The sequence below is a fragment of the Bufo bufo genome, chromosome 6, assembly GCF_905171765.1.
Source record: "Bufo bufo chromosome 6, aBufBuf1.1, whole genome shotgun sequence".
NCBI lineage: Eukaryota > Metazoa > Chordata > Amphibia > Anura > Bufonidae > Bufo > Bufo bufo.
In genome coordinates, this window is record NC_053394.1 from 106,186,253 (window position 1) to 106,212,108 (window position 25,856).

At 45.6% G+C, this 25,856-nt stretch overlaps 1 protein-coding gene across 3 annotated transcripts; it reads right to left on the reverse strand.

Moving 5' to 3' along the window:
• On the reverse strand, window positions 1–25,856 carry ARFGAP1 (ADP ribosylation factor GTPase activating protein 1). 3 transcript variants are annotated; one of them, XM_040436017.1, is made up of 13 exons: window positions 25,706–25,856; window positions 23,855–23,918; window positions 23,508–23,617; window positions 22,919–23,090; window positions 14,849–14,949; window positions 14,679–14,765; window positions 13,708–13,819; window positions 13,544–13,600; window positions 11,352–11,384; window positions 8,397–8,453; window positions 6,723–6,782; window positions 2,502–2,578; window positions 1–1,177 (listed from the first exon to the last, which is right to left on the reverse strand). In XM_040436017.1, the coding sequence occupies exons 2-13, from the start codon at window positions 23,912–23,914 to the stop codon at window positions 829–831; spliced, it is 1,275 nt and encodes a 424-aa protein (XP_040291951.1). In that variant the 5' UTR covers window positions 23,915–23,918; window positions 25,706–25,856; the 3' UTR covers window positions 1–828. The 3 variants fall into 3 exon arrangements, with proteins under 3 accessions (XP_040291951.1, XP_040291952.1, XP_040291954.1); XM_040436018.1 differs by lacking the exon at window positions 8,397–8,453; XM_040436020.1 differs by lacking the exon at window positions 23,508–23,617 and having other exon boundaries at window positions 25,706–25,833.

Here is a 25,856-nt window from a genome sequence, read left to right on the forward strand (position 1 = left end):
TTTCTGCAATATAAATGAACTCTCCATGCACTGGTATGTGTGTAGCTATACACAGCAACCAATCAGGAGAAGCAAAACTGCAATGTAAAGCATGGTGTAAGGAGAAGGAAGTAGCCTGAGCCTCTGATGAAGCAAAATTCAGACTACTTCTGACTCCAGCAGACAATGTAATTAAGCTGGAGTCACTGGCTATAGCTGGGCCCTGATGGGTGGCACTTAAAATGGCCAACGCCATATCTCAGGGTACACAGCAGGATACGAGAGAATACAGCAGCACAATGGATTAAAGGCTGTTATGAGGTATACGAGGGGAACGGGGCACAGGGATGTAAAATGTCACATCTTTCTGCAATTGGGACTGACGTCATCCAAGCTACTTAGGAGAAAGCACAATGTCCACTGGATGCACAGAGCGCAGCCACAATGTTCCCTGCGCGTTATCACACATCAAGGGGGCTACATATGGTCAGAGAGGAAACGGAGCACACGTGAGGGCACTTTCCAGCAATTTAAATACTAAGGCAGGGGATCGAGAGGACGGTCAGCAGAGGGGGGTGATGTTCGACTGGGAGGCTGAATATAATGTGCACAAACCACAGATGACTTGCTTCCTGGAAGGACCACTTGGGGGGCACCAATGCTGAAGAGACCCAGTGAGCCCCAGATTTCCAATTATCAGGAGATGGAGGTGAACACTGATTATGTATTACGCTAGTTCAGAATGACAGCAGAAGCCATCAAGTCCCATCCACAACTTATGATGAAATAATTGGAAATTGGGTTCCCCTCTGCTCTATATAACCCATCTGATACCCCTCCTGCATTACTCTACCAGTTGGAGTTGTCCCACCCCTCATCTGTAGCGGGTGCCGCACTCTTGCCACCCTTCTTGCTCTTTCCTTCACTTTCCCAATGGCTGTCCCAGTTCTCCCAGCTGTCACTGTTGCTGTTCTTGTTGTTAGAGGTGGTTCCGGACCCCCAAACCTCCCAGCTGTCAGAGCTCTTCCGTTCGGTGCCGTTTTCAGGGAAGGTCCAGCTGTCCCCGCTGGGAGATTTTGTTGGCTTCTTTATATCTTCCGAGCTGCCAAATGTCTCCCAAAAGGATTTTCCTTGGGCAGCATTCTGATAGCCATCGCCACCACTGCCGCCCTGCTGGTAGCCCTCTTCTGAATAGGAGCTGCGAGAAGAGAATAACCATGAACATCATAAGATAAAGTGCATTACCTTCCGTTATTATTGTCGTCACACTTGGTCTATGCAGGCATGCAGCCACAGCTCTGGGGGTAAGATCCAACTTTCTAAGGCCTGTTTCACACTTGTGTTGAGGCATTTAGGTTTTGAGATGTGGCAGAGGATCTTAAAACCGGGCCAAAACAGTTCTGTTTTCTCCCCATTCATTGTCAATGGGGACAAAGCTGGTCAGGTTGCATTCCGTTACGTTACGTTTTTTTGACCAGACAAACCCCTGCAAGCTGCAGTTTTATCTCCGGTCTGCAAAACCGAACAAACCGGATCCGGCAGCAAAATCAATGCAAGTCAAAACAGATCCACTACCCATTGGCTACTTTCACACTGGCGTTTTGAATTCCGTTTCTGAGATCTGTTTCAAGGATCTCACAAACGGTTCAAAACGGATCAGTTCAGCCCCTATGCATTCTGAATGGATAAGGATCCGCTCAGAATGCATCAGTTTGCCTACGTTCCGCCTCCATTCCGCTCTGGATGTTGACACCAAAACGCTTTGGTGTCCGCCTGGCGATGCGGAGCCAAACGGATCCGTCCTGACTTACATTGTAAGTCAATGGGGACAGATCCGTTTTCACTGACACAATATGGTGCAGTTGAAAACGGATCCGTCCCCATTGACTTTTAATGTAAGTCAGGACGGATCAGTTTTGACTTAGACTTATTTTTTATAATGCAAACAGATCCATTCTGAACGGATACAAGCGTTTGCATTATAGGTGCGGATCCGTCTGTGCAGATACCAGATGTGAAACAGGCCCAACATACTTGTGTTTCAATTATCATCATTTCCAAGATCTCTGCTTGCTGCAAGCACTAGCATTACACTTTACAGAATCAGAAAACCTGTACAAACTCTTCTCACAACTGAGGGGTTGTTACAATTGTATCAGCATAAATCTCTCTCCTGTCCTCTGACGTAACCGCCAGATCAAAAAGTCTGGACTACAGGGTTTTTGAGATCCAGCAGTTGAAAGCGCCCCATCTGAGCCTGGCGCAATGCGTCCAGTTTCTGACATTCTGCATTGCTTGTGGATCACCAGATTTATGTGACAGCACCCATAGTTTGCTTTAGTGTATCAGAGCAAGGAAAATGTATCAGGCCTTTAGGTCACAGAGGATTGTCGAAATTGTATACGACTAAAATTCTCAGCTCTGTGCTTGAAGTATTAGCTGTAGAAATGTGTACGGTATATAATCCATAGGCTTCATCTGCATACACTATGCATCAACCACTCTATTGGGACATCACTTACTTTTCGGTGCCGTCCTCACTCTTGGCCGAAAAAAAGGTGGTGACGTCTCTCCAGCTTTTGGAACCAACACCCTGAACCTGCAAAATACTTCAGTATAAGTGCTCACTTATGTGGCCGAGAGTCCCCTGGAGTAAAGGCATTCACAATGGCATCCGGGTAATGCAGGACCCTATTACAACGTACTTCTCAGCTCTGGATAACATGTTCCACCAAGGATAGGCCACCAATGTCAGATAGGTTGTGAGTTCCACCTCCACAACCTCTCTCTAGAATCCCCCCCAAAGTGAACGAGAGCACACCACACATGTGCAGTGTGCTCTCCATTCACTTCTATGGGAGTTCAGAAAATAAAAATAGAAATAAATGGATTGTGCCAGAAACAGCCGAGCCAGCACTCAAGAAATGAATGGATGGTGTCTGCGTAAAGGCGGTCATTCACTTTGGGGGTTCCGGAAATGGGACCTACACCTATGTAACATTGGTAGCCTATCCTAACGATACACCACCAATGTCAGAGGAGACAACCCCTTCATTTCAGACATATCCTAGCGGGTCCCAGAGGTGGGGAACAGGGTCACCTAAGTGAACAGCGAGCAGCCGCGCATGTGCAGCCACTCACCGCTATGGAAGCTCTGAAAATAGAGCCAGCGCTGCGATTTCCGGCAGTCCCATAGCAGTAAATGGAGTGGTGGCCGTGTTTGCGTGGGGCCCTAGCCATTCCCCACCATGGGACTTCCAAAATGTTTTTGAAACTCCCATAGCGATGAATGGAGAGCACAGTGTACTCTTCTTCATTTTGAATGGGACCCGCTCCTATCTGATACTACTGTCATATTTTAGCGATACGCTATCAATGTCCAAGATGAGCCAACCCCTTTAAAGGAGTAATCATTTTCATACCAAAAGTCCTTAAAGGGGTTGTCTCACTTCAGCAAAAAGCATTTATTATGTAGAGGAAGTTAATACAAGACACTTACTAATGTATTGTGATTGCCCATATTGCCTCCTTTGCTGGCTGGATTCATTTTTCCATCACATTATACACTTTTTATTTCCATGCTTACGACCACCCTGCAATCCATTAGTGTGGCTTTGCTTGCATAGTAGTAAAAAATATATATATATAAAAATTAAAAAAAGCCACCCTAAGTGCACTTCCATGGTCCCGGCCACCAGAGAGACCAACATTTTTTTCTAGAGTGTGCAAACATGACCGCCACTGATAGATTATAGGGTGGTTGTAACCATGGAAACTAACAGTGTATAATGTGATGGAAAAATGACTCCAGCCAGCAAAGGAAGCAATATGGAAAATCACAATACAGTAGTAAGAGCCTTGTATTAACTTTGTACATGATAAATGCCACTTGAAGTGACAAAAACCCCTTTAAATACTGTTAATAACTGGTCTAAACTAATCTGCAGTGTTTCTATCCTAAAAAAATGTATTTTCCATCTGTCCTCCTTGGTGAGACTTCTATAATGTATGCTGGAAATGGGCTCTGGACAGAATCAGTCTCCTTCCCACTCTGGCAGTGGTCCCTGTGGTTTTACATCCACTACAGAAAGTCTTCTGAGCTATACCGCTATGCTACTGCGGAGGCTCTGCTCCTTCCCTGCCAAGCTATTTCAATGGAATGCTCAGCAATGAGATGAGGATCTCTATGGCTGTGGGTGCAGTGACTGGGGCAGAGGTGAGCATGCATGTTGATGTACATTATGACCACTAGGTGGAGCCATACTTTGTCAAAAAATCCTAACTTCAAAGAATTTTAAGTTTTTTAGCAGGATGTACACGGCAAACACCGTTCATTTTTTGAGGTCTATACAATGACTGTTATTTACCGTGGGACAACCATAGAGAACTAGCTACTCATTTAGGACCGGAGAGGGACAATGTACATCTTAACTCATGACCCATCTATGTGACAAAGGCCTCGTGCAGACGGACAAAAGACCAGGAATCCCCACGGTTGAAGTGAACCCAACATAGATTACTTTAGAACCCTACGTCTTGTTCCCCCAAAATGTATAGACTCCAGGACCTTGTGCCTGTAACTCTGACGCAAAAATATGCCCGTTAAACAGCCATCTTAATGAGGCCTGCGCTACGCGTTTCAGTTATTGGGTTCAGAAATATATGAGCTGCAGCAATAAGCTTCAAATTAAAATGGATTGATACCAGACACAGCCATGGACAAGACTGCTGCTGGAATATTCTATAATTATATATAAGTGTAAGTGTGCCTCCTCCTTCATAGACAGAAGAGCAGCTACTGTACATGTAGACAGCATTCTGCTGGTGGCCTGGCAGGGGCTGGGCATATTACCAATACCAGTGTGTACTCACCAGCGTCACATCCACAGGAGGGCAGCATGGACGGTAAGGGACAAACACAGATTAGAGAAAGATTTGGACATGAACAATAAGGCACAGCAGGCATCTCTGCATTCAAAAGGCATTGTAAGGAATAATGACCCCCGGGGATTTAAAGGGGTGCACAAGCTTGTAAGAGGATTGCTTTCCATACAGTTGGCAGGTAGTAATTTAAAGTGTACCAAAACCTTCATGCATATTGCATTAAAACCTACTCCAAATGTGATGGAACAGAATTGTGGAATGTATTCAGATTTTTCCAAATTTCCTAATGAAACAGACCCCCATGCACTGCTGTGTATGGGAGTACGGAGAACTTGGAGCTGCACTGAGAGCTGTACAGGCCACAGCATTACTGCCCCTGCCTGTACCAGCGCTGCTCTGCTAAAGCCTGGCTGGCATACATGGGTCTGGCAGTACATTTAGACCAGGGGTGCACAACCCGCGGCCCTCGATACCATTCTGTGCGGCCCCCAACCTTCTGGTAACAGACCTGTATGTCTATGTCTTGTGGCTGCTCACATGTAACTTTAGATGGGAGTACTAGAAGTGTAACTAGACATTGATGATATATGCTGTATGTTCAATATTCCATAAATATAGTATTTTAGTTGGTAATTGGTTCAGGCTGCCAATGTGGCCCCCAACCAGAAAAGGTTGTGCCCCCCTGATTTAGACCAAACAGCTAAGTCTATTTTCACACTAGCGTCTTGGATTTCCGTCTGTGAGATCCGTTCAGGGCTCTCACAAGCGGTCCAAAACAGATCAGTTTTACCCTAATGCATTCTGAATGGAAAAGGATCTGCTCAGAATGCATCAGTTTGCCTCCAATCAGTCTCCGTTCCACTCTGGAGGCGGACACCAAAACGCTGCTTGCAGTGTTTTGGTGTCCGTCTGATGAAACTGAGCCAAACGGATCCGTCCTGACACACAATGTAAGTCAATGGGGACAGATCCGTTTTCACTGACACAATCTGGCACAATAGAAAACGGATCCGTCCTCCATTGACTTTCAATGGTGTTCAAGACGAATCCGTCTTGGCTATGTTAAAGATAATACAAACGGGTCTGTTGTGAACGGATGCAGACGGTTGTATTATCTGACGGAGTGTGAAAGTAGCCTAATGTGTATTTTAGTCAGTGACCGGAAGGCTAGAGGTGTTTGAGCAGTCACCTTTGCCGGCTCCCTAGTGAAATCCATAGTACTTTAGGCCTTAGCAGTGCAGACACAAGCAGATGAGCAACGTGCTAGGTGAGCTGCTGCCGATAGCCTGTACCGATGTGGTATGCAGGGTATAAGCAGGGCAATAGCTCACACAGCACATCGCTGCTCTGCCTGTGCCCGCTAAGGATTTCACCAGGGAGTCTGCAGAGGTGACAGGTCAAACACCTTCAGAGGTTATAGTCATAGACTAAGATACATGTTAGCTATCTGGTCTGAATACACTTCCAGGCCCATCTATGCCAGGCATTAGCACAGCAGTGCTGGTACAGACAGGAGCAGTGTACAGAACGGGACTCCAGGGGAATCCGTACGCCCATACACAGCGGTGTGATAGACACCTCAACTTCAGGTCCCTATTTCGCCAGGAAAAGTCAAAGATAAAAAATGAACGTACATTACAAAAATAATTCACAAATAAATCCCATTTAAAACAGGTTTAATAAAGCATGTGGAGGATTAGGTACACTGTGAAAATTAGTACATTCTTAAACCCAGCAAAAGACATGAAGCCCCCTGCCTGTCTCAACACATGTGCATAGAGCGTAGGGGGGAAGGGGATTACCAAGAATGCACTTTTGGGCTGCAGATGCCTGTTCTGTGCCAGTGCAATACCTCCTACCTTGGCTGCTAGACTAGACACTGAACTGGAGACATCTTCCAAGATTTTTCCATCTTTTACCTGTCGGGTTGGAGAAGGGGAGGACAAGGAACATGAGCTAAAGGAGAGGTGAGGATGACGATGGAGAACAGCACCATTTAAAGCGCCGCTCCACTTTTAAATATCATCTTGTGCCCAGGTAGAGTGACTTTGCAAATACTTTCTTGATTTGTGACATATCTTATACTCCAGTCATACCATAAGTTGCTTTAAAACATTGGTAGCTTTCCTCCAGATTCAGGCTACAATGACAGATGTAGGAATAGTGCATCGCAGCTCTGGATAGAGAATATATATATTTTTTTATAATAGTAACTTGTATACTCTAGGTATTAGCAAAATCATCCAACATTAAATGCAGGCAAACTATAAGATGATGCTTAAAAGGAAAGCTTTGGTGTGAGAGCAGTGCAGCATGCAGGTAGTGCCACATTAAAGAGTATGCCCACCTTGAAATAGCATTTTACTCAGTAATGTATATAAAAAGTAGTCACTTAGACTAAACATTGCTTATACAGGAGTTACATCCTGTATTAGTCTTTATTCACACATCAGTGTTGGTCAGTTTTTGGCCCACAATCACTAATGAAAATCATGACCAAACACTGACTGTGTGAATAAGTCCTTATGCTCCAGAGCTGCACTCACTATTCTGCCGGTGGAGTCACTGTGTACATACATTACATATCCTATACTGATTCTGAGTTCCATCCTGTATTATACTCCAGAGCTGAACTCACTATTCTGCTGGAGGAGTCACTGTGTACATACATTACATATCCTATACTGATTCTGAGTTCCATCCTGTATTATACTCCAGAGCTGCACTCGCTATTCTGCTGGTGGAGTCACTGTGTATGTACATTACTTATCCTGTACTGATCCAGAGTTCCATCCTGTATTATACTCCAGAGCTGCACTCACTATTCTGCTGGAGGAGTCACTTTGTACATGCATTACTTATACTTTACTAGTCCTGAGTTACATCTTATATTATACGCCAGAGCTGCACTCACTATTCTGCTTTTGGGGTCACTTTCTACATACATTACTTATCCTGGACTAATCCTGAGTTATATTCTGTATTACACTCCAGCGGTCCATTCTTTATTCTACTGGTGGAGTCATTACTTATCCTGAGTTCCATCCTATATTATACTCCAGAGCTGCACTCGCTATTCTGCTGGTGGAGTCACTGTGTATGTACATTACTTATCCTGTACTGATTCTGAGTTCCATCCTGTATTATACTCCAGAGCTGCACTCGATATTCTTCTGGTGGAGTCACTGTGAACACATATTACTTATCCTGTCCTGGTCCAGAGCTATAGTCTCTATTAGAGTATGCTATTGTGAGCATCTGGTGGACATACTCTTTAAGCAGGTATGAAAGAAATATAGCAGGCGTGATCAGAAGGCGTGCCAAAATTAATGTTTTCACAAATCGAGAAATTCCAGCAGACTGCCCAAAAACTGGAAGAAGAGAAAGAGATCTGAAAGGAAGACTGGGTTACAAAGCAGCAGTGGACGGCACTTGAGACATTGCGACGTCGCTTTACATGAGTAAGTCACCACGCTGAGCCCCACAACCTGCAGCCATCATCTTAGCACATAATTAAGACAACAGGAAGTTACCTTCTCCTGGGCTGGTTTGACAACAGATTCATTAATGGTCTGGCCTAGCTCAGAGGCCTATCCAGGAGAGAAAGAAGAGGACAGACGTCAGGGCGGAGGGCGAGGCTCCCATGGCATGGACGACGTGCACAGACCATGTGTGTGAAGGACAAGACATGCAAACTGGACCCATGGAGTCAAGACATGCAGAGGGAGGTGAGAACAGACACAGCCAGTCAGAGGCCAGGGAGAATTAAAGATGGGGGTCACATCTAGGAGCCAGGGGGACCAACACAACGCTGTGGAGTTCTGAAAGGTTTCATATCCATATAATGTTCAAGTAATCTAACCATCTGCAGTTACATGACGTGTACTCCAATCACATCCAAAGCTGCACTATGGATTCTGCTGGAAATCCATCAATAATCAAATAGGTATCCTCGCTATCCCAATGAGTTACCTGATTAACAACCTCCAACAACCCTGTGCATTTTTGAACTTGTGATTTACATTCATCAGGTTCCTGTATTGGTGGCACTGACTACGTCTCCTACATGGCAACATGCCTGAGCATAATCTGTGCAGACAGAGGAAGCCAGCAGAATTCTGAACGCAGCTCCGGATGAGAAGGGATGGGATTGATTCCAAGTTACTCAACATTATATGTGGATACAGCCTGTAAAATGATGATGAAACTCCACATGTCGTCATTAGGCACAATGACCGGCTGGCTCCATGGACATGACCGGCAGAAGAAGGCACAGGCAGACTGAAATGTAACACGAGGAGAAAAGGTTTAGCAGGGTTTGGAGGAGACAGGGGAGAGACTAAAAAAAATGACCTCGGAGATTACAATACTTGCTGTCAGAACCAGGCCTGAGCTATGGAAAGAAGGGAGCGAATGAAGGAATAAGAGGCCTAAGGACCTGGCTGGACATAGACAGAACATACAGACACACGGCACCGGACTGCCACACACGGACCATGCACACATAACATATGATGCCTGGATTACCGAGTCCGGTGGATGCTTGTTCCCTCCCCAAAACTGCACATGGGCAGTGATGGCAGGGGAGGGAGAGAAGAGACTAACTTTAGTAATCATACAGAGACCCCCTAAGCTTCTCATTTGTTAAATCTGGCATCTTACTGGTACCCTAATAATGCTGCACCCACAAAACAGTCGCTCTAAGTGGGGGCTAGAAAAGCGTCCCCTTATGCAAGTCCTCAGCGGAGCTAAAAAGGGTCACATGTTACATCCCCCTGAGACCAGCCAGGGAAGGAGGGCCTGACTTCTCAACCCCTGAGCGGCACTTCAGGTGGGGGGCTACCATTTAGTGGGTGCATTTTATAGGGCACTGCCCAGCTACCCTCATCAAAAGCTGGAAGTGGAATATTCAAGTAGGTTAAATGTGAGCAACGTTCACAGTGATATCTGGAAACCATCAGCAAGTTGACACTGATGGATCCTTTAGTATGTTTCTCTACTCAGAGGTTTCAGTGCCTAACAATGTCCTGCTATGAATGGACGGTGGGCCTGACCGATTCAGTTTAGTCAAAATTGCCCCCACAGCCAAGCTTGGTATAGGGGTTAGCCCACAAATAACAGGAGAGGCGATAAATGTATGACTCGCTGTGTGAATAGCGCAGTGCTAGGCATGCGTGACCACCGCTCCATTCACTGCCAGGGGCAGACAAATAGGCAGTCCCACAGAAGTGGAAGGTGTAGTGTACACCACCGTTCTGACCACACTGGGAACTTGGGGACCCCCATTTTTGTGATCAGAGGGAGTCCCATTGGCCAGACGCCAGCAATCGTAAATTTAATCACCTATCCTGTGAATAGGTGATAAATATGTTTCTTGTGGGGCGGCCCCTTTAAAGGGGTTCTCTGGGCTTCTATATTAATTACCTATCCTCAGGATAGGTCACCAATATCAGATCAGAGGGGGTCCGACACCCCCACCAATCAGCTGTACGAGGAGACGGCACACGCAGTGTGCACGTGCCGTCTCTCTTCCTGATCGCTGCTGCATTGCCATAGACATAGGAAGAGAGAAGGGAGGTGGCACGTGCATAGTGCGCTTGCCGTCTCCTCATACAGGTGATCGGCGTGAGTGCCGGGTGTCGGACCCCTCTGATCTGATATTGATGACCTATCCTGTTACTGAGACTACGTATATAATCATGTGCTCAAAGGTAAAATGCCCCAGGGAGTTACAGAATAAAACAAAAGCCATCATAAAGATCTATCAGCAGCAGATAGCATACATGTTGATGGTCAAGACACTATTTTTTCTGCAAATCACTAAAATTAAAACATATGAGGACTTTAGATGCCTCAATCGCAACTTGTTGATGGTTTCCATGTATCACTGTATAAAAAGAACCTGAAAATAAGTAAGAACAGCAAAAATGTGAACATTTCCCTACTAAAACAAATCCTTCTTCCCTATCTTATCTCTTCCCTCTTATTCGCATAAAGAGACACCTGCATCATATAAGTGAGAACAAACAGGACGCAGGACAGTATTTTATGCAGGATAAAGAGTTAGGGACATTTCACAGAAAGGTAAGTTACAGAAAGAAAAAGTACTCTTTAAGAGATGAGATTACGTCCCAAAACAGCGCCACTCTTACCCACAGGCTAGGTTAGGTATTACAGCGATGTTCCAATCATTTGAATGAGACTCAACTGTGACAGCAGACAGGAGTGGAGGTGTTTCTGGAAGGCAGCCATGTTATTCTAATCTCATATACTACTAGACAGTGGTATATACCGCCAATATTCTGTATACACCCTACAAAACCCATCACGGCAAAGTCTCCATACAGAAGGCAGATTCTCGGAAGAGACACAGAGACCGGACCACTGATGCAACCTGTACGTGGACATACCTGCCCTCAGGTAGCACCAATTATTAATCTGTGGCCCTATGTAAATCCACTATATATTTTAACCCTGTAAGTACCAACCTTCTGTGTAGCTTGGGATCCCAGCTTGGAAGCCTGAAAAAGAAAGGAGGAAAAATAATAATAATGAATACTATATCAAAAGGACATTAAAAGGGGTTTACCACATCATCTGATAGGGGTGTTTGTGAGACCACCCTTATCAGGACAAAGGGGGACCCCTGTTCCACCAAATGATGCAACCACCAGGCATTACATCTAGAAGGTGAGTGAATGTCTGAAGGTGCACTGAAAAATGTCACCTTTTAGAATGTCACAGTCTGCTGGAGTTCTCTGGATCCGCCATAGCTGGATAGTGCCGCATGCCCACTGGTCCCTAGTTGACTATAATCGGATGCTGCGGTGATCCAGCCGCCAGCATAAACGCCATGATTCGGCTGGCCAAATCTTAACTAATATGACGGGAAGAGGCCGGATCCCAGCTGCATCCCATTATAGTTAATGGGGACCAGGGAGAACGCTGCACTATCCAGCTATGCCAGATCCAGAGAACGGCCGCACGGATCTCTGACACATGTGGCAGCAGCCCAACACTTAAACTAGTATTTCATGACTGGCTGGATTAAAGGGGTTATCCAATGTCATAAACAGCCCCCCTCCATGTGCCAGGCCCCTCACACAGAATATACTATGTCGGGGGGGGGGGAAGGGGACACGAGCCTCCTTAGCATCGCGGGAGATGCTAGGGAGGCTCATCCCCGTTTGCCATTGCCTATCCCCACCCGCCACCCCCAACACCAGTTGTTTTCATCCGTGTACAGGGAGAAGCAGCAGTGGCCGTGCGGGGACCAGGAACGGGGTAAGTATATTCCATGTGAGGGGCCCGACACATGGGGGGCTGTTTTAGAGATTGGATAACCCCTTTAACCCTTTCAGTACCGGGCCACTTTTCACCTTAAATCCCAGGCCGATTTTTGCAAATATGACATGTGTCAATTTATGTGGTAATAACTGTGGAATGCTTTTACTTCTCCAAACCATTCTGAGATTGTTTTCTCGTCACACATTGTACTTCATGACAGTGGTAAATTTGAGTCGATATATTTCACCTTTATTTATAAAATAATCCAAAATTTTAATTTCTCTACTTTTAAGACAGATAGTAATACCTCATGAAATGGTTATCAATCAACGTTCCCCATATGTCTGCTTTACATTGGCATAATTTTGTAAATGTCATTTTATTTTTTTAGGACATTAGAAGGCTTAGAAGTCATTTTTAAAATTTTCACCAAAATTTCCAAAACCATTTTTTTTAAGCACCAATTCAGTTATGAAGTGATATGTCTATCATTTTATTTTTGTTAAGTTTTACACAGTGAAATAATTTTTGAACAGAATAAAATCTTGTTTTTGTGTTGCCATTTTCTGAGCCCTATTTTCTTTTATTTTTTAAGTGATTATCTTTGGTAGGGGTTCATTTTTTGCAGGATGAGATGACGGTTTAAATGGTACCATTATACCTTTTTGATCACTTGGTATTAAACTTTTTGGGAGGCAAGGAGACCAGAAAATTGCTTTTTTGACACAGTTTTTTTTTTTTTTTTTTTTTTTTTTTTTTCTTCCGCCTTCACCAGACCGGGTGGATCATGTGATATTTTTAAAGAGTCGGTCGATACGGACGCGGCGATACCTAATAGGTCTACTTTTCTATTTTTCCCTATTTTTTGTTTTTACTTTATTTTGGGAAAATGACGATTTTTTTTTACTTGAAACTTTGACTTTTTCCACTTTATTTTTTGTCCCACTCTGGGACTTCAACTTTTAGGGGTTTGATCCCCTTTACAACGCATCACAATACTTCTGTATTGTGATGCATTGGCTGTAAGTGTATTACAGCATCCTGCCTGTGAGATCCAGGGGGCATCAGGCTGCCTTCCCTGCTATCGGGTCCCCGTCACAGCAGCGTGGGGACCCAGTGGACACCCCGCACCAGGCAGGATACCTCACGTGCCACGATCAGAGATGACAGCGGCAGTGCAGGGGTTAATGCGCCGGCAGATACAGCAGGGGTCCGGCTATCAGTGACTGCCGGACCCCTGCAGCTTATCAGAGCGCCGTAGCTGTACGGCGCTGGGATTTCTGTCCCATACGGGTTAGGTTCAGACCCTTGAATTGTTTCTTATAAGCGAGATATGCGCAGTACCATGTTTGCACACTAAATGGCAGAAGTGCATGAATACAAATTTACTCACACTTTCCTTTGCAGCAGAAGCAAATTTACTGGCTCCAACAGTGAAGCTGCTCCAGCCCTATGAGGCAAAACAAGAAAGTAAACATATATATTCGCTGCAGGACATGGGAGCAGAAAAGCAACAGAGGGAAATAATTCTGCTGTCAACTTATCTTCCTGACATACCGAGTACAGTGAGGTCATTGCGTTGTTCAGAAAATCATCTTCTTTCTTCGGAGGATTGACAGTGTTGCCAAAGCCGACATATCTGTTCTCCTGGTTTCCAGCACCCCCACCACTGAAAGGCAAGAGGTAATTAGCAGGCACATGGCGACTGCAGATTTGCAGGTTCCAATTTCAGGTCATTTTTCTATTGAAAGGGATATTCCTGTACTATAAAGTGAAGACATACCAATGGTTATGTAAGGGTCTGACCCTTGGGACCCCCACTGATCCCGATCATGAAAGAGCTGCAGTGCTAGTGTTGAGCTGAACACTGGCGCTCCTGCCCACCTGACTGTAAACGCTGTTGGCGAGCCCTGCTAAGCACAAGGGGAGGAGAAGGAAAAAAAAAAAAAGGAAGAAGAAGATATAGTGCTACACCATCTCTTAGGCTCCTTCACTCTCAGTATTAGTGGGGGTCCCCAAGGTCAGACTAATCAAAGTGATATCATGTCTGAGAAAAATGCGATGGTAATCACACAGTGATGCCCAACCCGCGGCCCTCCAGCTGTTGTAAAACTACAGCTCCAACCATGCCCTGTTGTAGGCTGATAGCTGTAGGCTGAGCATGCTGGGAGTTGTAGTGGGGCAACCGCTGGAGGGCCACAGGTTGGGCATCCCTGCTTTAACATACCAATATTTTAGGGTATGTTTCAGTCTAGTGGATCCAATGAAGTCATTACCCAGCTGTTTACAGACCCAGAACCGCATATACATCTGTGTCATATTCCTTTAAGCACACTTGTCTCTGCTACAGAGCCCCTGTCTGTAAAGGAAGCATGAGCCAGGAAGATCAGGCTGAACAGGAAAAGTAATGTGCCTGGCAACATCAATATTTCAAAGAAAACATGTAGAGCTGCAATCTTTTGGATCTCCTGGAGACGAAACCCCCAAAAAGAGTGAGAACTCAGGCAGAGTGTCCACACAGAACTTACCCCTGATAGGAATTGACGTCGTCGTTCAGCCAGTCATCAAAGGCTTTGTCCCCAGAGGAGGCTCCGGTGTGGCCGCTGGTGTTTAAGCTGTGAATGGAGAACAAAAGTTATGAGAACCAAATATCAGACATAATCCACAAAGACATGAGCGAGTTCAGGCTGCTCCTTACCGGTGAGATGTGCTGCCCATCATCTTAGGCTGAGGAGGTGTCCAGTTGTTGGCAGGCGAGGTCTCCTCAGACCATTCCCGACCTTCAGCCAATGTGGCAATCTGCCGAAAGAGGATCAGACAGAAACGTCATATAAACCTCTAACTGCATACACAAGGGAGGGGTCTGGCGGCGGCTTACTCCCCTGTGCCATCAAGACAACATGCACGCTGGGCCGAGCTGAGTGTATGGAGGGTTAGGAGGGACAGTATTTAGATCAATGAGCGCCCAATCGACAGCTATCTGGTGTGAATGGCCACCGTCAAGGTAGTCAAACTATAGAATGTCCTACCCCAATAGGTAGCAATGGCAGCTACAAGGTCAGCATGTATTTCAAGCTACGTTAAGTCGCAAGGAGGACCCCAAAACTCAATCCAGTACTGGACATGGGGGTCACGATGGGAAGTGGGGGAAAACCATATAACATGGATAAACAGGGAAGCAGCTAGACACCAGGAAAAGGGAGGTGGTCATCTCCTAAGCCGCTCTAATCCTGGCTCTGACCGTATGAGCAGACCCAGATGGTAGGTGGGCTCATACACAGGAACCTCGGACCCAGAGTCGCCCTGATGATCCCTGAATAAAGGTTAGGAGCTAGAGACGACCTGTTCCTCCAGAACGCGGATGAACAGGAGTCTCACAGGCCAAGCAGCAAAGGTGAGGGAAGACAGTGAGCAGCAACTGGGTGGGCATTGATGTCTCACTAGGTAGCCCTCAATAACTGGGCAGATGGAATACCCAGGACAGGAGCATAGCTCCAGCACCAAGAGGCTGGAGGACAACTCAAACTCCAGGCTACCAGTTACAGGCAATATAAGCACCCAGCCAGGTAGTTAACCCCACAAGCACCAGACAGGGAAGGGAAACAAACCTTAAAGGAGAAGTGTACACACATGCTGCATAAACTACACGTTGCCCCGGGCAGCCAGCATGTACGGCAATCGTGTCACAGCAAACAAAGAGACCGAGACACATGGGGTCTTATAAGGGATGTATAGAGGGATGACATCACATGTCATTTATAATCATTGCTCCTGCCACACAAGCGGGCACAGTACCAAGAATCTCCCCCAGCAGCAGGGATTGGTCCCAGAGTTTCAGAACTTAGGGAAAGTGGAGAATGTGTGGTATACAGCAGGCACAATGTGGTAAAGTACTGTATAGGGGACACTGTGGTAGGCACTATACAGAGATACACTGATTTACATTACGAGAGGCATTTGCTATTATATAGGGAGTACTGTGGCTGGCAGTTTGGAAGGATTTCTTACGGTCCCCATGGTTGGCACTATGGAGGTCATTAACGGACAGTACTATTATGGAAGCACTATAGCTGGCACTACACAGGGGATGATACTATGTGCAGTGTATAGGGATATCAACAGATGGTACTACACTCATTGACAAAAAAAATAAATAAAATAAAGTACCCAGATGGAAATGTCAGATTGCTGCATAACTCTGCATGCAGCTATGTCTCAGGCAGATACAGTTGCAAGAAAAAGTATGTGAACCCTTTGGAATGATATGGATTTCTGCACAAATTGGTCATAAAATGTGATCTGAACTTCATCTAAGTCACAACAATAGACAATCACAGTCTGCTTAAACTAATAACACACAAAGAATTAAATGCTACCATATTTTTTATTGAACCCACCATGTAAACATTCACAGTGCAGGTGGGAAAAGTATGTGAACCCCTAGACTAATGACATCTCCAAGAGCTAATTGGAGTGAGGTGTCAGCCAACTGGAGTCCAATCAATGAGATGAGATTGGAGGTGTTGGTTACAGCTGCCCTGCCCTATAAAAAAAACACACACCAGATCTGGGTTTGCTTTTCACAAGAAGCATTGCCTGATGTGAATGATGCATCGCACAAAAGAGCTCTCAGATTAAGAATTGTTGACCTTCATAAAGCTGGAAAGGGTTATAAAAGTATCTCCAAAAGCCTTGCTGTTCATCAGTCCACGGTAAGACAAATTGTCTATAAATGGAGAAAGTTCAGCACTGCTGCTACTCTCCCTAGAAGTGGCCGTCCTGTAAAGATGACTGCAAGAGCACAGCGCAGACTGCTCAATGAGGTGAAGAAGAATCCTAGACTGTCAGCTAAAGACTTACAAAAGTCTCTGGCATATGGTAACATCCCTGTTAGCGAATCTACGATACGTAAAACACTAAACAAGAATGGATTTCATGGGAGGATACCACAGAGGAAGCCACTGCTGTCCAAAAAAACATTGCTGCACGTTTACAGTTTGCACAAGAGCACCTGGATGTTCCACAGCAGTACTGGCAAAATATTCTGTGGACAGATGAAACCAAAGTTGAGTTGTTTGGAAGAAACACACAACACTATGTGTGGATAAAGAGGCACAGCACACCAACATCAAAACCTCATCCCAACTGTGAAGTATGGTGGTGTGGGCATCATGGTTTGGGGCTGCTTTGCTGCGTCAGGGCCTGGACGGATTACCATCATCGAAGGAAAAATGAATTCCCAAGTTCATCAATACATTTTGCAGGAGAACTTAAGGCCATCTGTCCACCAGCTGAAGCTCAACAGAAGATGGGTGTTGCAACAGGACAACGACCCAAAGCATAGAAGTAAATCAACAACAGAATGGCTTAAAGGGAACCTGTCACCGGGATTTTGGGTTTAGAGCTGAGGACATGGGTTGCTAGATGGCCACGAGCACATCTGCAATACCCAGTCCCCATAGCTCTGTGTGCTTTTATTGTGTATAAAAACCGATTTGATACATATGCAAATTAACCTGAGATGAGTCAGAGCTTGAAAATATGACTCTTCTCTGGTCACACAAATAAGATATAACTCTTATGTTAATTTGCATATGTATCAAATCGTTTTTTTTACACAATAAAAGCACACAGAGCTATGGGGACTGGGTATTGCGGATGTGCTAGCGGCCATCTAGCAACCCATGTCCTCAGCTCTATACACAAAATCCCGGTGACAGGTTCCCTTTAAACAGAAGAAAATACGCCTTCTGGAGTGGCCCAGTCAGAGTCCTGACCTCAACCCGATTGAGATGCTGTGGCATGACCTCAAGAAAGTGATTCACACCAGACATCCCAAAAATATTGCTGAACTGAAACAGTTCTGTAAAGAGGAATGGTCAAGAATTACTCCTGACCGTTGTGCACGTCTGATCTGCAACTACAGGAAACGTTTGGTTGAAGTTATTGCTCCCAAAGGAGGTTCAACCAGTTATTAAATCCAAGGGTTCACATACTTTTCCCACCTGCACTGTGAATGTTTACATGGTGTGTTCAATAAAAACATGGTAACATTTAATTCTGTGTGTGTTATTAGTTTAAGCAGACTGTGATTGTCTATTGTTGTGACTTAGATGAAGATCAGATCACATTTTATGACCAATTTGTGCAGAAATCCATATCATTCCAAAGGGTTCACATACTTTTTCTTGCAACTGTATGTCAATGATTACAGGATGGTCTGCCACAAGGGGGCTTAAAGTACTGCCCTACTAAAAGGCTCTCAGAGGTTACTTTTGGGTTGTGTACCTCTTGGGGAGAGACTGCTAGACATGCCGCTGCGACGCACTCAGCTGACAAATTTTGAGAGGGGGCACATCACTGGACTGAGAGATGCAGGATGGAGATTTCAAGAAACAGCTCACTATCTGGGCCATTCTGACTAGGTGTTGGGAGCAGTGGTTACAAATGGGGCGAACAGGCTCTGGACGGCCCAGACAGACCACCTGCAGAGAGGATGGTTTATTCTGCTGACAAGCACGAGTGGCTGCCACAGTTTTATTGACCACCATACAGACAGGTGGGCATCTTCATTGCACACCGCTGTCTCTGCCCAAACCATTTCCAGGCCCTTAGCAGAAGGAAATTTGGCATCATGGAGCCCATTACATGTCCTGCCATTGACAGCCACCATCCCCTTCCCTTGTACTGGTGTCATAAATTAGAAACCTGGTCTGCTTCAGACTGATACTGGATTGTCTTTAGCTGTAAATCCAGGTTCCCACGATGGTCAGGCGTGAGTATGGAGGCCTCATGGCAAACACTTCAATTCTGCCTTTGCTGTGGAGCAACACTGCCCCAACTGTTGGTGTGATGATGTGGGGAGCCAGGTCACCCCTGGTAGAGATACAAGGGACACTAACAGCTCAGCGACATGTGCAGGACATCCTGCAGCCACGTGTTGCCTCTTACGGCAGAGCTTCAAACTGGCATTATTCAGCAGCATAATGCCAGCCCTCACACAGTAGGTTTCCCAGAATGTCTCCACCAGATTGTACCACCTCCTTGGCCTGCCCAGTCGCCAAATTTATCATCAACCAAGCATTTATAGGACCAGCTGAAACAGCAGCTTCAGAAACCTATGAGTGTGCAGGATCTACAGGCCTACAGATCATCATTACATTCACATATAATAAGGCTTCAGTCAATTCCAACAACTCCTTCTTGGTGCAGTATGCTTATTATCTGTGGATGGTACTATATATGGCGCAGTATAGCAGGCAATGTACGGGGGATTATCTGTGGATGGTACTATATATGGAGCAGTATAGCAGGCACTGTACGGGGGGATTATCTGTGGATGGTACTATATATGGCGCAGTATAGCAGGCACTGTACGGGGGGATTATCTGTGGATGGTACTATATATGGAGCAGTATAGCAGGCACTGTACGGGGGGATTATCTGTGGATGGTACTATATATGGCGCAGTATAGCAGGCAATGTACGGGGGATTATCTGTGGATGGTACTATATATGGCGCAGTATAGCAGGCAATGTACGGGGGATTATCTGTGGATGGTACTATATATGGCGCAGTATAGCAGGCAATGTACGGGGGATTATCTGTGGATGGTACTATATATGGAGCAGTATAGCAGGCAATGTACGGGGGATTATCTGTGCATGGTACTATATATGGCGCAGTATAGCAGGCAATGTACGGGGGATTATCTGTGCATGGTACTATATATGGCGCAGTATAGCAGGCAATGTACGGGGGATTATCTGTGGATGGTACTATATATGGCGCAGTATAGCAGGCAATGTACGGGGGATTATCTGTGGATGGTACTATATATGGCGCAGTATAGCAGGCAATGTACGGGGGATTATCTGTGCATGGTACTATATATGGCGCAGTATAGCAGGCAATGTACGGGGGATTATCTGTGGATGGTACTATATATGGCGCAGTATAGCAGGCAATGTACAGGGGATTATCTGTGGATGGTACTATATATGGCACAGTATAGCAGGCACTGTACGGGGGATTATCTGTGGATGGTACTATATATGGCGCAGTATAGCAGGCAATGTACGGGGGATTATCTGTGGATGGTACTATATATGGCGCAGTATAGCAGGCACTGTACGGGGGATTATCTGTGCATGGTACTATATATGGAGCAGTATAACAGGCAATGTACGGGGGATTATCTGTGCATGGTACTATATATGGCGCAGTATAGCAGGCAATGTACGGGGGATTATCTGTGGATGGTACTATATATGGCGCAGTATAGCAGGCAATGTACAGGGGATTATCTGTGGATGGTACTATATATGGCGCAGTATAGCAGGCACTGTACGGAGGGATTATCTGTGAATGGTACTAAATATGGCGCAGTATAGCAGGCAATGTATGGGGGGATTATCTGTGGATGGTACTATATATGGAGCAGTATAGCAGGCACTTTGTAGGGGATATTTGAGGGATGGTTCTATATAGGGAGCAATATAGGAATAGTGACTCAAAACTAGTTCCACCAAAAATGGATCGGTGCACACCCCACGACTCACCCTTTGTCGTGTATAGAAAGAACGTAAAATATAAATAAAATAGGGGGGGTCACTCAGATATCCGTTTCTACAAGGACCACCAAAACGTACATAGAATTGAAAATATGAACTAATTTATTATTAAAAGTGGCAAGTACAATGTAGATAAATGGTGGTTAAAATCACATGCACATATACCATAAAGCATAAAATATGAGGTAAAATGATCAGGACAGTAGACAAGACAAATAAGAAAAGTGATAATAGTAATAGTTAAAAAGTGGAGAAGAATATATAAATGTATTATTACTTTTCTTATTTGTCTTGTCTGCTGTCCTGATCATTTTACCTCATATTTTATGCTTTATGGTATATGTACATGTGATATAGCCAACACCCGGGTGATATAACTACCATTTATCTACATTGTACTTGCCACTTTTAATAATAAATTAGTTCATATTTTCAATTATATGTACGTTTTGGTGGTCCTTGTAGAAACATATCTGAGTGCCCCCGTATTTTATTTATATTTTACCTTCTTACTATATAGGGAGTTCTACAGATGGCATTGTATATATATGTATTAATATTCTTATCACTGACAGTAGGGACAATGACCTCATATACAGTCCTGATCAAAAGTTTAAGACCACTTGAAAAATGGCAAAAAAATCATTTTACATTGTTGGATCTTAACAAGGTTCCAAGTAGAGCTTCAACATGCAACAAGAAGAAATGAGAGCGAGACAAAACATTTTTTGAGCATTCAATTGAAAATAACGATTAAACTGAAACCGTCTGTTTTTCAGCTGATCCAAATTTTAGGACCACATGCCTTTAAAAGGCCAAATCTGTGCAAAGATGTGGATTCATTGTCATTTGCTGTCAGGTAGTCACACGTTGTGATGGCAAAGGCAAAAAAAACTCTCCCTTTTTGAACGTGGTTGGGTTGTTGAACTGCATAAGCAGGGTCTCTCACAGCGCGCCATCGCTGCTGAGGTGGGACGCAGTAAGACAGTCATTTGGAAATTCTTAAATGATCCGGAGGGTTATGGAACAAAAAAGTCAAGTGGAAGACCCCAAAAAATTTCACCAGCACTGAGCCGGAGGATCCAATTGGCTGTCCATCAAGACACTGGACGATCCTCGACCCAAATTAAGGCCCTTACTGGGGCTGACTGCAGCCCCATAACCATCAGACGGCATCTGAGACTGAAGGGCTTCAAAAACAAAAAACGTCTTCAAAGACTTCGTCTCCTTGAACGCCACAGAACTGCTCGTTTGGACTTTGCAAGAGAGCACCAAACATGGGACATTCAAAGGTGGAAGAAAGTTTTATTCTCTGATGAGAATTTTTTTTTTAACCTTGATGGTCCTGACGGTTTTCAACGTTACTGGCATGACAAGCAGATCCCACCTGAGATGTTTTCTACGCGCCACAGTGCAGGGGGCGCCATAATGGTCTGGGGTGCTTTTTCCTTCAGTGGAACAATGGAGCTTCAGGAAGTGCAGGGGCGTCAAACGGGCGCTGGCTATGTCCAGATGTTGCAGAGAGCATTCCTCATGACTGACGGCTCTCGTCTGTGTGGTAACGACTGGGTTTTTCAACAGGACAACACTACAGTACACAATACCCGCAGGACAAGGGACTTCTTCCAGGAGAATAACATCACTCTTTTGGCCCATCCTGTGTGTTCCCCTGATCTAAATCCAATTGAGAACCTTTGGGGATGGAGGGCAAGGGAAGTTTACAAAAAAGGACAACAGTTCCAGACAGTAGATGGCCTTCGTGCGGCCGTATTCACCACTTGGAGAAATGTTCCCACTCACCTCACGGAAACGCTTGCATCAAGCATGCCGAAACGAATTTTGGAAGTGATAAACAATAACGGCGGAGCTACTCATTACTGAGTTCATGTTTGGAAGTTGGATTTCTGTTTGGGGGGGGTTTAGTTTTTTTTGGGAGGTGTGGTCCTAAACTTTTGATCAGCGGAAAAACAGCCTGTTTCAGTTTATTCGTTGTTTTCATTAAATTGAATGCTCAAAAAATGTTTTGTCTCACTCCCATTTCTTCTTGTTGCATGTTGAAGCTCTACTTGGAACCTTGTTAAGATCCAGCCATGCTAAATATCATTTTTTGCCATTTTTCAAGTGGTCTTAAACTTTTGATCAGGACTGTATATCAGAACAAACATGACAAGTGGCAGGACACTCAAGCCCTCACCTTGTCCCGGTAAAGAGCCGCTGCTTTGCTGTTGTACTTCTCCTGCAGACTCCAGCAGGAGTCATGGTCCTCCTGGAACTCCAAGAACTGACGGAACTTGCCGTTACCCCCGACCTTCATCTTCTCCAGCTCCACGTCCTTCCACTTGTCCATCGTGACTGAGCGGACAAAGCTGCAGAACAGAGCGCTCAGTTAGGCCACATTCACATCAGTGTTTCGAAATCCAGCAGAGGACACCCCTTATCTACAATGGGATCCAATGGCCACTTTTCAGCTGAACAAAAGGTCCTTCATTCACAACTTTTTTTGTCCAGCCAAAAGCCAGCATTATACTGGAAAGTGGCCGGATTCCTTTCGGATCTCAGTGTAGTCAATAGGGATCTGGCAGCACCTGAAATCTGCCAGAACAGCAGTGAAATCTGCTGGATTTGAAAATGCTGATGTGAACGTAGTGTAACATCTGGTGTTTAGCAGGGAGGTTTTCTAGCCTATCCCAATATCCCCCCCAATTACTTGAACAGGCCCTTATAGGGACAGTGGTCCAGGTTATGCAGGGATGTCATTTATAGGGGAATGCTAGGGATACTACCTGAGGTGGACTCCGAGCCCCCGATGCTTTCCTGAGCACTCCAGACACACCCAGATGCCATAAGTGACGCTGACCCACTGAGGGTTAAAGGCTCCACATTCAAAGCAAGTCTGCAAGAGGAAAGAAATCCAATATGAACATACACTAGGCTCCCCGCCTTGTATATGGGCACCATAGACTAGATCCCCCCCCAGTATAAGGATTGTGCCCTAATGATCTCCCACTGTGTAATATAGGAGGTGTAGGCACCAGAAGCCCCCCCGGGACATCAGCTGATCACTGGGGGGGCTGCTCTGAAGGATCAGATCCCCGAGTCTATGTGACATGCAGATACCGCGAGGACTCACATTGTTTTCATCCTCCGCTCTGACCTCCTTCAGCACCTTCCTTGTCCGAGGACTTGCCATGACTCTACAACAGAAAGCATCATTGTTACCGTCTTACGTAGTCAGTCCTATGTAAATAGGTTATCCAGCTAATACATGAGGGTCCTGAACAGGGACCCCTTCCCCTCTATGAACTGATCCAGAGTGGAGGGCAGCTACACAGAGCACCGCTCTCTGGAGGACCATTAAAAGGGGTGGTCCCATTACAAACCTACAGGACAGGGGATAAGTGTAAGACCAGCTGAACGGGGGTCCTGTGTTTCACCGTTTGGAGTGGGGGTCACGTATATGTGCTGCTGTTCCATTCACTTTTACAGGACTACCAGAGATAGCCAAGTAGAAGCAGCAGTCCAGGAGCTGGATGTCTGACCACCTCCCGGAGGACCCCCATTCTTGTGATCGGAGGGGACCCCCACGGATCGTGGACATCCTGTGGATAGGGGATAAGTGTTTGTGATGTGACAACCCTTTAATTTCAATGAGAACTGTGTAAATTTTCATTTCCCCTGAGGTGGCGCTGCAGGGAACCCTCAAACGACAGCCGATCACTGGGGGCGCAGGACCCTCTGTGCTCAGCCTCCCATCAGGGGACCCTTATTACAAAGAGGACAACCCCTTTATTAACCATAAGGAGTATGAAATGCAAATCTACTGTGTGCTCAAATTCCTCACTTTAAGATCTCTGGTTGCTGTCAGTGAAGACCACCAATCTTATTTATAGTCAGATACCCGGTACATCTGAGGGTTTGTTACAATTGGATCCAGTCTATACAATCTTCTGATTTCAAACAGTCTGGATGGGAGGCAGAGTTGTGCTACCGACGTATTAAAGGGGTAGTGCATTGGGTTTATACAGAGGACCTATCCTCAGGGTTCCATTCACTTGTAATTACACTGCTCCGCCGCTGCAAACCAGATGATGCGCAAGCAATCTTGGAGAGAAAGCAGTGCTCGTATGAGCGCCGCCGCCTCCTCTTCACACAGGGGTGCTGGGTGTCAGACCCCCGCCGATTTGATAGTGATGACCTAGCCTGAGGGCAGGTCATCACTATAAACCCACTGGACAATCCCTTTAATCTGATAAAGGATTGTCTAGAAGGGAACCCAGTGTAATAAACCCTCAGCCATAAAAGGTATTAGGTCTGTACAGGTTTGCAGCTTCCAAGAATGTGACCATTCACTGACAGCAAGCAGAGAACTTGAAATGGTGCTGCATTAAAAGATAAAGTAGAAAGTCGACCAGTTTTGTTTTGCTTGTTTTTTTTAAATCATACAATCAATAAACTTTATTAACAATGCACAAACAATAACAATGCTGCCTGGCGATGTCATCAATGAGATTATCTGGACGATGATGAATGGACCGCGGGCGGCAGCAAGAAGCCATACTGCAAACATAAAGAACCCAACCAAGATGGGGGCCACTCAGCTATATCAATCTGTGGTGGGACCCCTGGCAGTCCTATGGGTGGTCCTCACCTGGGGTCACAGGAGGACAGAGGTTTAGAGTGGTCACCCAGTTGCTGGAATCCCTGTGGCTAGGCAACAGCCCCCACATATTAGAGTCCTGGCTGAACCAATACTTACAGCTGGGGGTCTCTGTCACTGGAGACCCTCAGTGCAAAGTACTGTAATAATCATGACTGAAGGACAGGAGACTCCTCGCCACGTCCCCAGCAAGACAACAGCTCCACACCATGTCACGACATCCCTGTCAGATATCGCGATAGGTACTGCTAACGGTGGACGTGGCAGGTAGAATGAATAGGGTGACCGGACGGGTGAGGGCTGGCTGTCCGCTCTCGGGTGTACCTGCTATATCCGGGCCGGATCACGGAGGAGCGCTGCCTCTCTGTCACTGTGCGGCCGCCGGTGGACGGGATTTAATCTTCACTATACTGCCGCCATCTTCCGGCTACGTTGCAGCTTCGCAGAGGATTGTGGGACGGCCGCGGGTTAACCC

What these genes read in the sequence shown, in the direction of transcription:
- ARFGAP1 (XM_040436017.1), bottom strand. Translation starts at nt 23,914, where the DNA reads ATGGCAAGTCCTCGGACAAGGAAGGTGCTGAAGGAGGTCAGAGCGGAG. An exon ending in CGGCTCTTTACCGGGACAAG is followed by an intron (nt 14,950 to 22,918) that starts GTGAGGGCTTGA and finishes CTCTTTCGGCAG; the next exon opens with ATTGCCACATTGGCTGAAGG. An exon ending in AGTGAGGACGGCACCGAAAA is followed by an intron (nt 1,178 to 2,501) that starts GTAAGTGATGTC and finishes CTCTTCTCGCAG; the next exon opens with CTCCTATTCAGAAGAGGGCT.